Below are 12,175 nucleotides of genomic sequence, written 5' to 3'. Positions count from 1 at the left end.
CTGAATGTGCATGATCAGTTTGGGAATAGAATTTAATAAGTCCATTTGTTTTTTAAATGATATTTATTGCAGTGTTTAAACATCAGTAAAGAAGCAAGTTGATGTAATGAAAACAAACTTATAGGCAAATAATTGTGAAGGTGGCATGGGAATGGCCTAATACTGGGACCCACTGTCTGGGCCACACTGAACGTGCTCGTTGGACAGTATTATTTGCAATGAGGTATGTGTTGGCTCTTTGCAGTTAGCAATGGCCTGTTTGGATAACAATGGCCCAAGGATAGTCTTCCATTCTGTCTCTCACTTGCCTCTTGCTCGGAACTGGATTCATCTTGCTTAATAGATGCTGATGGTGCAGCCAGCCCAGCAGAGATGGACATGAGGTCCTGTGACAATGCTTCCCTTGCCTTTTTGTGTTTCCTGGGTGGGTTCCCTGGATGTGATGGGCTGTGGGCGATGGAGCAGGCATTTGTGGAGGAATCCTGTTGGTGACAGGCTTGGTGACAGGGTGGAAACAAGGGCTCTGCCTTTCACAGGAAACATCGGCTCAGTGTTCCAGCGACCAGGATCTCAGAGTTGCTGGTGTTTTGGAGACATTTGTTTTTAGCCACACTGGGGCTTCGAAGGAGCTGAGAGGGCCTGGGATCCCAAAACAAGAATGAATAATGAAACCTGCCTGATGGGGAGATTTTGCTCCTTCTTCGAACGTCTTTGTACCTGCTGTGCACTTGACCTGAACTAACTCCCAGGCAGTGGGGGATGGGTGCGAGCTGCTTACACAGCTCACCAGCTGCAGATGGACGTTCTATTCAGATTATGCTGTTCCCTGTGCATAGATAAAACATACCCCATGCTGGGCCACCCTCCTGCCACGTCCTGAAGCTGTCCGTCAACTAACCTGGAGGTGCTAAGAGATACTAGGGGATCCAGAGGCCCCATGCTGGGGGCTATTTTTGTTTCCCCATTTGTGAGCACTCACTTCCCGTTCTTTCCACTAGGCAGATACTGAAGTCACCTCCAGTGAAATCCTTGCAGCTGCCCTGTTCTCTATCCCATGGGTGGGGCCTTGGGGGGGCACTCTGGTCAGTTATAAATAAATGTCCATGACTGTGTCTGTGATCCCCCACCATTCAGGAGGGCCCAAGGCCATTGCTAATGGATGCTTCAGAAATAGACCAGGTGCATTTTGGAGCCACCTTGAGGCTCCTTCTCTCTGCCCCAGCTCTAGTGACAGCTAGGAGCTGAGCTCACTGGAGAGTCCAGACAGAAGCCCGGGGCCCTGGAGTTCATTTGCAGCGCCCCCCCCCCCCCCCCCCGGCTTCCCCCTCCCCCTTGCTCTCGGATACAGTCCTCTTCCCTGCCTGTATTTTCTGTTTGCTTGAACACCAGACTGTGTAAAAAACAAGGCAAATTGCTAAGGGACCTCTCGGCCCCAACAGGGCTGTTTCCAAAGATGGGCTAATTGGCTTGTTTTAATTCCCTTCGCCGACCCCCACCCCAATGCCCGATTCCCTTTCCCCAAGGAGGCAAGGCAGTTAGTTACGCTTCAAGGGCTAAGGGGGGCTGGGAGGCCCCGCAGCAAATGGAAGTGATCAAGGAGGGGGCTCCTGAGTGAGGCTCGACGCTGTTAGGACTCAGGCCACCGCCCCTGCCTTAGCTAGGAGCCGCAACGTTTTGTGTTCAAATCAGGATGGAGCTTTATTTAACTCGATGTGCTGCAGATCTGAGGGTCCGACATGGTGGGTGCGGGCGCTCGCTGACTAACCTGGTACTCTAGGAGGAAAGCCTGGGAGAAGTTGACCACCAACCCCGTATTGCTAAATTCCGAGGCCGGTCCTTCCAGCATCGCTCATGACTATCCCTTCGCGGACTCTGGGTGGTGCAAGGGGAGGTAGCATCTTTCCTGATCGCTCTCCTCAAACCCCTTCTTCCCCATTCTCGACTGGTTTCGAGAGTAACTCCGTGACCGCCCAGAGTGGGACCCTGGGGCTGGAAGCAAAGGCGGCTTATCTGGGACAGTGGGAGGGTGGTGGCGGGCGCACAGTTTCTTCTCCGTGTGTATTTTATCCTCTGTTGTAAAGCCAGTGACAGCATCGGAGAAGTATCCTGGCAGACCGGCGTGAGAACTCATCAGCCTGGGGAGGGAGCCCCAGACGGCGCAGGGGACAGGGACCGGGATCCAGACCCGGGCGCAGGGGAGAGGCAGGGAGCAGACTGCGAGCTGCGAACTCGGGCGTCGAGCCCCATAGCGCCCGGCGCAATCGAGTCGCCATCCTTAGTCCGCGATCCGATTCTCTGCTCTCCGGGTTCAGCCGCCTGAGCTCACTAGGGTCCTGTCACCTGCGCTCCCTGGGGTCAGGTCTCTTGCTCTCCTGAGTCCGCCTGAGTTCTCTAGGGTCGCTTGGCGCGGGTCGGGTCTCCTGTTTTACTCTCGGAGTCTCGGCCTGCTGGGGAGTCAGCAGCCCCGGCGCGAGAGGCGGAGCCGGGGCGGGGCCGGGGCGGGCGGTGCGTCGGAGCGGGAGCCCCGGAGCCGCTGGCCAGCCGCGCCCGGAGCGAGCTTTGGAAATGCCCGCGCTGGGGGAGCGGACACCGGCCGCCCCGCGGGCCCCAGGGAGACGCTGAAGGTCGTCGGGAAGTGAGCGCCCAGTCACCTGACCCTCGGGCGCACCTAGGTGGGGCGGGGCCCATGCGAGGCGGGCGGCAAAGGCCGGGGCGCGGGCAGCGCGGAGCTCGCGGAGCCCGGGCGGCGGCGGGGACGTGCGGCGGGCGAGGGCGCGGCCGGGCACCGCCGGCGGCCTCGCCATGTCCCAGCCGGCCGGGAGGATGCATTGCCGAAAGGCGGGGATCCGAGCCGCCGTGGTGCTCATCGGACTCCTGCACAAATCTCGAAAACAGAATAAAGAGAAAAGGTAAAGCTGGCATCATCCCGCTCCCCTGTTCTCCTCGCTCGCGGTGAATTCCAGTTTTCTTTTGGGTAGACTTTTCTTTCGGCTCTCTTTTGGATGGGGGGAAAAAAGCCTGGCTGGCTCAGACGGGACACTAGGGGAGTCGGAGGGCTCCCAGACCTTGCTTTTGCGAATCGAGGTACCCATCCCAACGCCTGCAGTTGGGAGAGCGTAGAGCTGTTAGCTCAGTCCAAGCTTCTCTGCAACTTGGCTGCACCCTCGAGCTGCCTGCCTGGCTCCGCGTGCTCTGCGCTTGGGTGACGGCAGGCAAGGACCAAGTTTGGAGGTGGCTCAGCCTCCGCTTCCCCACCGTGTCTGTTTTTGGGTATTCCTCTCTTTGACTCTTTCTTGCTACTGCTCGCTCTCTTGTTTGCTCCCGGGCGTTGAAGATTGTTTTCTCAGGCTATTTCAGGGACACCCTGGACATCTGTGTTGGGGAGAGGGGAGCTGGTGTGTGTGTGTGTGTGTGTGTGTGTGTGTGTGTGTGTGTGTGTGTGTGTGTGGTACAGAGAGAAAAGTCTGAGGCAGCTGCCTGGGCTCCAGCCTCCAGCCTCCAGATGTAGACTTGACACCCACTAAACCCCAGCGAGCTGCTCTTGTAGGTTATGACCATAACCTACCTTTTCTGGTAGGGTCCTAGCAACTGAGGATGTTGGAACCTAATGCCTGACTTCCAGGGGTCCTGCTGGAGGAGTTTTGGGGGGGGTAGTGCCGCACCTCCCCACAGACCCCCAAGGGCATTACAGTCACAGACACATGGGTGGTGACTGTCTGTCTCTGGGGTGCTGAGCAGCAAAGAAGAAGGCTTTAAGAATATGGTCTAGGTCGTGTCTGTTCCCTTTTGTTCCTATTTCTCCAAAATGTGGATTAATGAGATGTTTCCCACAGCCTAGGATGAGATGCCAGGGAAATGATTAAGGTGGCCGAGTATGAAGTAACATTGAGTCACTTGGTAAGAAAGTTCTTCCCAGTTCCCTGCCAGTCGGCATGATTCCATCAAAGGGAAAGCTTCAGCACGGTGGTAACCTGGCCTCAACTCTCCCCGCCCCCCAGTTGGTTGGTTGGTTGGTTGTTTGAGACAAAGTTTCTCTGTGTAGCCTTGGCTGCCCTGGATCTCACCCTGTGGATCAGGCAGGCCTTGAACTCACAGAGATCCACCTGCCTCTGCTTCTCAATGAGCCACCACCAATCTGCTGGCCTCTTGCTTATGTTCCCTTTGTAACCCAGTGGGAGCGGGCTAGCTCAGGCTCTTTAAGTGGGAGAGAGGCTCTGTCTAGAGGGGAGATTTTGCTTTCAGGAGCCCCTCCTAGTAACCATTCATGGAACTTATTTTTCCATCTGTGGCAATAATATAAGGTATCACTTAACTGTAGGCAGTGCTGAGAATGTGTTTGTTCAATTGAAGCAGTTGTAATAAAAATCTAAGTGTTGAGGCTGGAGAGATGGCTCAGTGCTAAAAGTATTTCCTGCTCTTCTAGAGGACCCTAGTTCAGTTCCCAGCACCCATGTATGTGTGAAGGGTGGAGGATGTCTCACAGTGCCTGTAAGTCTAGCTCCAGGGGATCTGAAACCTCCTTCTGGCCTCCCAGGGTGCCTTCACGCACATGTGCAGCCCTCCAACATAGACACATACATAAAAATAAAATAGAATCTTAGAAAAAAAAAAAACCAAGTAGCACCGAATATGGAAGGTGGACTCTGGGTGTCTGATGTTGAGAACACTGATGTCCAGTAGAAAGGCTGCCTGGAAAACAGGAACCCAGTGCTCTGGGTCTGGGACCTTTTTGCTTTTGGTCCTTGATTTCCTTTCTCTCTCCCACCTAATCTATAGAGGAGGCATGAATGGGCCAACTCCCTGGCACTAGAAGGATGGATGAGTGACTAGTCTCAGGTTCTGCTTTGGGAAAGAAGAGGAAAATGTGGTCCATAGAAAGGCAGGTTTAGCTGGCCCTGGCGGACAAAGCCTGTGATCCCACCTACTCAGGAGACTGAGGCTAGAGGATCGCAAGTTCAAGATCCACCTGTGCTTCAGAGTGAATTCAGGACCAGCATGAGCTGGGAATATGGTTCAGTGGTAGAGCACTTTCCTAGCTTGAGTAAAGCCATAGGTTCCATACCAAGTACCAAGATGGGAGGGAAGGCAGACACATGCAACCAGTTCCTAACCAAAGACAGACTATGTGGTAGGGTGGAAAGTCCCCTGTACAAGGTAGGACTTTGAGCCTTGTCTCCTCTGTTGACTATGAGGTGATGGTACAGATTTCAGCTCCTGGGCTTCACATTCTGCCTACACACAGAGCTCAAGTGCTATACTGTGGGTGAAGCTGTAGTGAAAGGCTCAAATGCTCTTGGGGACGAAGGGAATGTGCTTTGAATGGCTCCCATCTCTCACAGGCCCTGTGCCCTTGCTGACTAAGGAAAGATGTCTGGTGGTTACAACCCTACCAGTAATGGTCAAGGCCCATTGTTCACAGGCAAAGGTGGCAGAGAGATGGGCATGGTTTGGGGGTACACAATGAGGTAGCTGGCAGGGGTCAGGGAGAGGTCTGCTGGGGTCAGGATGCTTCATGGTGATCTGCCCTTTGTGGATGCCCTCAGCTGTCCAGCCAGGCAGACAGTAGTTGTCCCCTCCATCCTTGGCTTCATCTGGTGCTTCTGTTGCTATAGCCTGAAGCCTTTGGCCACACACTTACCCTCCTCAGGGAGAGGATCGGCTTTATCTTGTTGTAAAGTGACTTTGGTTTCTTCTCTTGCTTTATTCTGGAGTTTCTGTGTCTTTAAGTGTCCGGAATCTGTGGTGCACACTATTGACTCTTGCTCTGCGGGTGCCTGCTGGCCACAGGGAATCTGAGGGCAGGTGGCAGCTGCTAGCTCTTGCTAAGCTTTCCCTAAACTCCGTGCTGGGTGTTATAGTTCTTCCTTCCATCCCTTCTCATCATGTGGTCAGCTCAGACTCAGGCCCCCGCCCTATCCTTCCAGAGGCTGGATCCATCCATCGATCTTCCCAGCACCTCTAATTGACAGGCATATGCAGAGAACACTCTGGGCTCTTTGCCTTCAGGGCTGAAATGGTGATGTGTGGCTGGCAGGGATGTTCTAGTGGTCCTTGTCATCCTCTTCCTATGCTGCTTGAAAATATTACCCATGAAGGGGCTGATTGTTATGCCTGGGAGGATGGCCTGGAGGCAAGTATCCCATGGGCCAGGGACCAGGAGATTCCCAGGGTCTCTTGGTAGGTCCTAAAGAGTTGTGCTCAAAGCTCCAGTCTCAATGCACCCGTTTTAGAAATGAGCATGGAGTTTATCAGACTTAAAGAATTATTATACTTACTGTGTGTGTGTGTGTGTGTGTGTGTGTGTGTGTGCGTGCCATGGAGTACACATAGAAGTCAGAGGACAACTTGGTGGGGGCAGTTCTCTTCTTCTGCCATGTGTGTCTTGTTGTGGATCTAACTCAGATCACCAGTCGTGGTGGGCTATCTCACCAGCCCAGTTTCTCAGTCACAACAGATCTCTTTGAGAGTTTGGGACAGCCTGGAGGCTCTGTCCCCTTTTGACTACCTGCAAGGTTTCTGTCATAGGGGATCTGGCCAAATCAGTACTGTGTTTGAGAGGAGCTTGACTCTGACATCTTCTCTGGTACTGTAGCTTGCACTGTAGCTTGCGATCACACTATAAGGAATTCCTTTAACATGGCTCTATTGAGAGGAGTCTGGTAGACAGAGCGAGGCCCAGAGCACTTCTTCGTAGAGTTAGATGAGGGTGGTGGGAAGCTGGGCTTTGTCACACAGGCCTGTAATCCCAGCTACTCAGGAAGTTGACGCAGAAGAATCAAATGTTCAAAACCTGCCTGGGCTACAGAGTGAGTTCAAGACCAGCTTGACAATTTAGTGAGACTGTCTCAAAGTAAAAAAGAGCGGACAGGGGATGCAGCTCAGTGGTAGGACACTTGCTCAGCATGTGTGTCAACGTGTGGGGGACTCAGCTCAGTCCCCAGTACTGTGAAAAGTCAATGGTGAGGAAGATGGAGTTTTGGGGGGACAGTAACACTTTGGTAGGAAGGAAGATGTATTAGCTAATGGCAGTTGTTTACTAATTCAGATGTGGTGAAGTCAGTGTGGCTTTGGCTGTGACATTCTGAATCAAAAGATAGCAATAAGGGAAAACAAACAAAACGAAACGCCAAACAGGAGGGAGTTATTTGGGGACCATTCCCATCCTTGGGGTTCCAAGGAGGAAAACGTGGATTCTCTCATCATTTAACAAATGCTTACAGACAGGCAGTGATGCGGAGCAGAGAATCTTCTGAGAGGAATTTCTCTTTGTGGAGTGTAACTTACAGGGTCATTTCTGTGTGGGTTGCTAGGGAAAGCCTGCTTTCCCTTAGTTTTTATTAAAAACAAAACCAAAAAAACAGCCAGGCAGGTGTGGCGCACACCCTTTAATCCCAGCACTCAGGAGGCAGAGCCAGGAGGATCTCTGTGAGTTTGAGGCCAGCCTGGTCTACAGAGTGAGATCCAGGACAGGCGCCAAAACTACACGGAAAAACCCTGTCTCAAAAAAACAAAACAAAACAAATGTTTACAAACAAACAAACAAAAAACCCCTTTGTGCGTGTTAAAATACCAAGCCTGTGACCTTGTGTGTGCTAGGCAAATGCTCTATCATGGAGCCACTTTCCAACCTTGAGGTCTTTCAAGAGTTCACAAAGGTGCAGAGAAGTTTATGGTGTAGTGCTCGGTTCTGTGGCCATCAATTTTGTCCTGTTTATTAACTTCCCAGCTTCCCCACAAAGCTTATGTTTAAGCAAATCTAAGATGTTAGCGTGCTTCATTCTTTCATTTGCATTTTCTTGAGACAGGTTTCAATTTGTGCTTTAAAGGTAAGTATCCTTAAAAAATTATCAAGCCTTTCCAATTAACAGTAAGTTCTTTAAATAAATATTTACTTATTTTTATGTATGTGTATGCATGCATGTCTGTGTGTGGTATGTGCCCATGTGTGTGACTACCCATGGAGCCAAGAAGAGGGTTCTGATCCCTGGAGCGGGAGTGATGAGCGGCCTGACGTGGTTCTGGGAACTGAACTCACAGCCTCTGCTAGAGCAGCAAGTTCTCTGAACCACGGAGCCATCTTTCCAGCCCCACAGCAACTCCACAATCAATCTAGTCATTATTCCAGTCTCTCCACTGTCCACTGTCATGAAGGGCTTCCTGAGTCAAGACTCAAGCTATCAAGTGTGGTGGGTGTACCTCTCAATCTATAACATCTTCTCATCTAATTCATTCTCTCATCATTACAACTTGTTTATTGAAAGAACACGGCCTCTCTGCCCCTGTTGTCCTTTTGTTCTTTCCCAGGGTCTTACCCATATTTAGCAAGCGCTCTACCATGGAACCATCCCTTAGCTTGGATTGTTAGCTTGTGAAGTTTCCCATAATCAGGGATTTATGGTCAGCGACTCCTGGTGGTGTTTACCAAGCTCTGCCACCTGCCACGTCACCTGTAAGTTATTGTATGGGTCTAGACTAAAGGCTCTGTCAGGGCTGAGTTCGGCAGCTTTGTTTATTTGTCCTGTTTACGACTATGCTGCTGGAGGTATCTGGTGCCTCTTTGGATGAGCTGACAGCCATGACTGTTTTGTTCATGGACTTTGCACCCCCTGGTGTCCAGGAGGGGTCTTGATTTGGAGACAGCCGTGTGAGCTAGCTGGCTGATACGAAGTCTGAGCCCGTGTGGTGTGCAGGAGCCCAACCCTCTCAGTCCTGGAGTTCCAGAGCTGGAAGGGGCACAGGCTAGGAACCCATCTACTTCTCAAACCTGACCATGTGGAAGCTTGTTCTTGCCCTGGGAGGAGGCTGGGGCCTTCTGTTTACGAAGGGACAGTCTTTTGCTTCTCCACATCTGATGTTACCTGCTCGGTTGGCTGTCCTTGCTTTAAAGGACAAAGATCTCCTTCTAACTGTTATCCTGTGATTAATCTCTCTGGGCATTTGAGAGTCAGACCCTTGGAGTTTAATGGACAGAATCCAAGGCATGAGTGAATTGATTTCCCTTGAACTACTGTTTGTTTTTGAGATAGAGTCTCACTCTGTAGTGCAGGGTGGTTACGAACTCTCAATCCTGCTGTCTCAGGCTTTGGAGTATTGGGTTTAGGGGTATGCACCACCTCTACAGGCTTGGGATTTAGTTGACTGTCCTCTTTTGTGTCCTTGCTTCTAGCTCTTTTCTGGGAGTTTGAAAGAGTCACATAGATTCAAACCTTTTACCCACGGAGAAAGGCCCTGCTTTTCCTCTGTGTCTTTATTCTATCTCAGAGGAAAGCCAACAACTTACCTCCTCCCCCATCCCATGACCCCCCCCCCCCCTTGCAGAGTCCTTCCTTCTGTTCCTGAATGTGTCGAGTGTTCTTGCCCCAGGCCCTTTGCACCTGCTGTGTGTGACTTAATTGGCTGTTGCTTCCTTCACTGGACTCTTAACCTCTGCACTGTCCCCCTGAAAAGCTCCCAGGACCAGGCAGTCTAAGCAACTCAATTCAGTTGCCCTTGCTTTACTGTGATTTATTTATTTCATTGTGCTTATGTGAACTGCTGACCACTTTATGAATAAATACAATGGCTGTTAATTTCCCAAGGATGTGAATGGAGACCAGTGGCCTGGTTGAGTCACTTCCGAGTCTTCTTAGTCCAGAGTAGGAGGTGTTCAGTGGGATACTTGTTGAATGAGTAGAGGGAGGCTGAAGAGGCGGTGGCTTCCCCAGGTAAAATATGCTTGAAGCCTGTGTCTCCAACAGCCCATCAGTGTGGCAGCGCTTCTCTGAGGCAAGTTTCAAGGTGCCCTTTTCTCACCTCAGGTCATTCTGTGAGATCTCAGGGAGAAGGGCACCAGATAGCTCACTCTTGCTCAACTTGTCATAATTCCTTTGACCCCATCCCTGCCTGTGCATGAGACTCATAGGAACAAAGAACGGGGCCCAGCCCTGACTGTCCCTAGGCTGGGCAAGGCCCCAGGGCCGTCCTTGGCCCTGGATTCCCAGATCTCCCATCCCTCGCTGCTGCCTGAGAGGCAAAGGCAGATTCTCTTCATTATGGCAGAGGGGCCAGTGGGCGTCTGAATTAGTGAACAATTGCCATTAGCTAATACATCTTTCTCTCTAAACACAGTTTTATCTCTTTGGAGTCTGTATGGCGCACAGATGGCTGCCTACCGTGGTGTTGCCAAATAGAGGCTTGCCAGGCCTGCTCGGTTCAACCAACGAAAATCCTTTCAGTGTACATGAGAGCTGCCCAAGGGCCCAGGAAGATCTCAAGTCATTTTAAGTTGAGGCCTAACTCCGTCCACAACCCCACCCCCTACCAACCAAGGTTCTTGCCTACCCAGTCCATAAAAAGCAGCTGAGGTAGGCAAGATGTTTTCAGGTGGACAAGTGCTTTTTATTTTAATAGCTATTTTGAAAAATGAGTTCTGGCAAGATACACTGGTTTTCCATGCGTGGCAGTTACATAACATTTTTTAAAAAGCAAATTTGTTTAAGTCAAAAATTGCAAGTCAATTTAAAGAAAAGTGTTAGAGAAGCCCTTGGCAGGTGGTACTAGGGTTTGGGGAAAATCGGGAAGGTGATGTGAAATGTCTGAGATTTGGGGGACAGTTTCCTACAGACTAAATTGGGTCCCAGGACTGTGGAGGGCAGCACGGTGCTTGTAACAAACCAATATATCATGCTTTTATTATTTATTTTTGCATGCATCTGTTTTTGTGTTGTATGTGTCCATTCTTGCGCATGTTGTGGTGTACATGTAGAGGTCAGAGGTCAGCTCTGTGGGAACTGGTTCTCTCCCTCCATTGTGTAACTTATTGTTGTTGTTGTTTTTTTTCCTCCTGAGCTGAGGATCAAACCCAGGGCCTTGTGCTTGCTAGGCAAGCGCTCTACCACTGAGCTAAATCCCAACCCCCATCATGTAACTTAGGAGCGTATGAGGTAGGTCATCCATCCCTCTTGGTGGCACGCACCTTAGCCTGATGAACCCTTTCTCTGGTTCTTGTTTTTAGTGTTTAAAAAATTATTTATTTTTATGTGTCTATGTGTCTGGTGTGTACACGTGTGTGAGTAAGTTTGTGTCCACCTGTGCACACACAGGCCTGAAGTCAAGCGTGATCGTCCTCTTGATCAGTCTCTCCTTTATTGAGGCAGGGTCTCCTTGCTGATCCGTGTAGCCCACCCATTGCTTCTCGACTGCTCACCAGCTTGGATGGGAAGTCCGTAGTGCTTGCCCGCAAGTGTTAGGATTGCAGAGCTGTGGCTGCGCAGCTTTCACATGGGTTCTGGGGGTCCGAACTCTGATCTTCATGCTGCCAGGGCACATGCTTTATCCACTGAACCACCTCCCCCGGTCCCAAACCAATACATTTCAAAGCTTACTATTTGCTAGTTCTGGGCAACCGCTTACGTGTATATTGCACGTACGTCTTTATGAATTTCACTAGTTTTTTTTGTTTGTTTGTTTTTGTTTTGGTTTTAGCTTGCAGTGCTGGGGACTAAACCCAGGGCCCCTGCTTGACGCCGGCCAGCCTGTAACTCCAGTTTCTTAACTCTGTTGTTATTTGCTGTTTTCTCCATTGTTTAGGTGAGGAATTAAGACTTAGAGGCCAAGGACTGTGCTAAGCGCAGTCAGAAGTGGAAGATCGGGAATTGCAACCTAGTTTGAGAGACTATTTTTTGTTGTAGTTTGCTTTGAGAGCAGGGTCTTGCTGTATAGCTTCAGCCTTCCAGGTACCAGGACGACAAGTGTCTGTCCCCACACTCTGGGTGGTGGTGCTCTCCACTCAACTATTACATGACGGTGTCGTTTTTTGTTGCTGTTATGACAGGAAGCCTGAGAGAAACGACTTCAGGGTGTAATTCCCTATTTCAGGTGTCAGTCAGTGTCAGCGGTCAGCCGCCTCCATGGCTCTGGACCTGTGCTGAGGTGGAGCCTCTGGCAGAGAGGGCGCAGTGGAGGGTGGGACGGAGCAGAATTGTTCACTGCATCATGGTAGTGGGAAGTGGACAGGGGAAGATGAAGGGTCCAGGGACAAGGCACACTTTTCAAAGGCATGCCTCTGACGGCCTGCTTAGCTATGAATTAATTCATCAGCAGATTGATCCATCTGCAAAGTCAGAGTTCTCTTGATCTAGTAACCCCACAAGAGCCCAGCAGTTGGCAGTTAAACCCTTAATACACGAGCCTTAAC

At 50.8% G+C, this 12,175-nt stretch overlaps 1 protein-coding gene across 10 annotated transcripts in view; it reads left to right on the top strand.

Annotated features, from left to right (window-relative positions):
• Rap1gap2 (RAP1 GTPase activating protein 2) overlaps positions 1–12,175 on the top strand; it is a 217,902-nt gene that overhangs the window by 73,312 nt on the left and 132,415 nt on the right. For 2 of the 10 annotated variants that reach the window (XR_004945635.1, XM_036195860.1), the window contains exon 1: positions 2,744–2,909. The exons of the other annotated variants lie outside the window; for them this stretch is intronic. Coding sequence is in view for 1 of the 2 variants with exons in the window: in XM_036195860.1 (XP_036051753.1) it covers positions 2,803–2,909 (107 nt within the window). In the remaining variant the exon portion in view is untranslated. Of the gene's footprint in view, positions 1–2,743; positions 2,910–12,175 lie in introns of those variants that run through there. 10 annotated transcript variants of the gene reach the window in all.

The sequence above is a fragment of the Onychomys torridus genome, chromosome 8, assembly GCF_903995425.1.
Source record: "Onychomys torridus chromosome 8, mOncTor1.1, whole genome shotgun sequence".
NCBI lineage: Eukaryota > Metazoa > Chordata > Mammalia > Rodentia > Cricetidae > Onychomys > Onychomys torridus.
This window is presented reverse-complemented; position numbering and strand designations above follow the sequence as displayed.